This window comes from Mus musculus, chromosome 1, assembly GCF_000001635.26.
Source record: "Mus musculus strain C57BL/6J chromosome 1, GRCm38.p6 C57BL/6J".
Classification (NCBI taxonomy): Eukaryota; Metazoa; Chordata; class Mammalia; order Rodentia; family Muridae; genus Mus; species Mus musculus.
Window position 1 is genome coordinate 193,271,952 of NC_000067.6, and position 1,951 is coordinate 193,273,902.

General features: G+C 55.3%; 1 protein-coding gene across 1 annotated transcript; it reads right to left on the bottom strand.

Annotated features, from left to right (window-relative positions):
- Positions 1 to 208: 208 nt before the first annotated feature.
- G0s2 (G0/G1 switch gene 2) lies at positions 209 to 1,237 on the bottom strand. Its single transcript, NM_008059.3, has 2 exons — positions 1,038 to 1,237; positions 209 to 851 (listed from the first exon to the last, which is right to left on the bottom strand). Exon 2 carries the CDS (start codon positions 821 to 823, stop codon positions 512 to 514), a length of 312 nt encoding a protein of 103 aa, NP_032085.1. The 5' UTR covers positions 824 to 851; positions 1,038 to 1,237; the 3' UTR covers positions 209 to 511.
- Positions 1,238 to 1,951: the final 714 nt, after the last annotated feature.

A 1,951-nucleotide genomic window follows, 5' to 3' on the forward strand; every position in this document is an offset into this window, starting at 1 on the left:
TCTCTCTCTCTCTCTCTCACTCAAGGTCAGAAATTGATTTATCTTGTGATCCAAAAAATGCTAACTCCTGTACCATGTTTAGAGTTTCACTCTTGTGTGAGTAGAACTGTCTTGTGCCAGGCAGTATTCAAGCCCCAGGTATGAAGCAGGACTAGCCACAGTTCTGGGTGAGAGAGTCATCTCACCTCCCAAGAATTAAATAATGAGATAGAGTATAAAAGGTTTTTATTTCAAAATGCAAAACGATAGTCATTGCAATAATAATAATAACAATAAAAATAACTGTATAAAAAGCCTGTCTCCTTCTCTAATGCAAAGTGATAGCTCCTTGATTGCTCGCACAGCCTAGGGCAAATCACAGTGCGTGCTGCACAGCAGCAAATCAGTCCCAGACCCCTTAGGTGATCTGTGTGGGGTCAGTTCTGGATTCGGTGGCACCTTGAAACAGCATGTGACTCTGTTGCCCACCTGGGTCATGATCTGTGTCTCCCTTCTCTGTCAGTCACCGGCCTTAAGAGGCGTGCTGCCGGAGGGACAGGGCCCGGCTGCACAGGGTCGCCTCCTGTGCCTTGCCTCCTGCCAGCAGGGCCTGCTTGTGGAGGGACTGCTGTTCACACGCTTCCCGCAGCTCCACCACTGCAGCCTCTTGGTCGCGCAGACGGCTGGCGGCTGTGAAAGGGCTGCACACCGTCTCAACTAGGCCGAGCACCACACCGAAGAGCGCCAGCACACTGCCCAGCACGTATAGCTTCACTAGCTTCCCTCGGGGCTTCTGCGCCATCATCTCCTTGGCCAGAGGGATCAGCTCCTGCACACTTTCCATCTGAGCTCTGGGCTGTGGGTGGCTGGGCCTGCAGAGTTAGCAGAGAGGAATGGGGTTGAGTTCGGGTGAGGGAAAGAAGCAGAGAACAGGGAACCCTAAACACAGAAAGGGGGTGGCTGCTGACTAGGGGAACTCGAGCCCAGGGGAGAAGGCAGCTGGGGGAGGGGGTCTGGTGTCTCTTGCCCACCCTCGGTTCCCGGGCCTGGAGGCTCACCTAGGGTGCAGTGGGAAGAGAGGCAGCACTTGCTGGAGAAGGTCAGGCGTCCTTGCGTCAGACTGGCTTTGGCGTTCTTCTTCCCTCAGCTGCTGCTCTTTGGGAGGGACACTCCGCAGCTGCAGCGCTCTGTGAACAGAGTCCTTATATCTTTTGTCCGGGATCCGCCTCCTGGCTCACTGGCCTGAGCCCTGACTGCAGAAAGAGAAGCGGGGCGGGAGTGGCAGCGGGGGGTGGTGGTGGAGGGGGAGGGTGGGGTGGGGTGGGGGTGGGGAGGGGTGGAAAGGAAGAACGGGAGGGGCGCTGCGGGGGACCAGGGAGGTGACCACGAGTAGTGCACGCCCCTGCTGTGTGCGCCCTGAGACCCTAGCCCGCTGGTGCTGCAAAAACTGAAAGCCCAAGGCACCACTTCAGGGTGCAGCTGAAGAGGAGACCACCAGGTGACGGTGTGGCGTGCTTCCCTTACAGGACACACTTTCTAGTCTTGTCTGTTGCTCTGTTCCCTGGCCCAAGCTCCCCTGTAGTCCAGGAGGAACAGAGACAGACCCTAATGAGGGAATCTGGGGTTCGTTTTCGTTCAGAAAGGTCACCTCTCACCAGTCAGGGAGGGTGTGGGTGGAAGGGAAGGCAACAGAGGGAACCTGCAGTGAGCAGGCAAACCAAATCGAAAAACCGTACCTCCAGGGAGTAGAATGTTCTTCCAGAGTGCTGCTTTCTTGGCTGTTAGGTTTTGCTAAGACATGAGAACAGCGGGAACATTGCTAGTTACCTAATAGAAAGATTTTCTTTGAGGGTTTGAGAGTTTCTTCTAATGCATAGAGGTGTGTGTGTGTGTGTGTGTGTGTGTGTGTGTGTGTGAGAGAGAGAGAGAGAGAGAGAGACATGGAGAGGGAGAGGGAGGGGGAGGGGAGGGG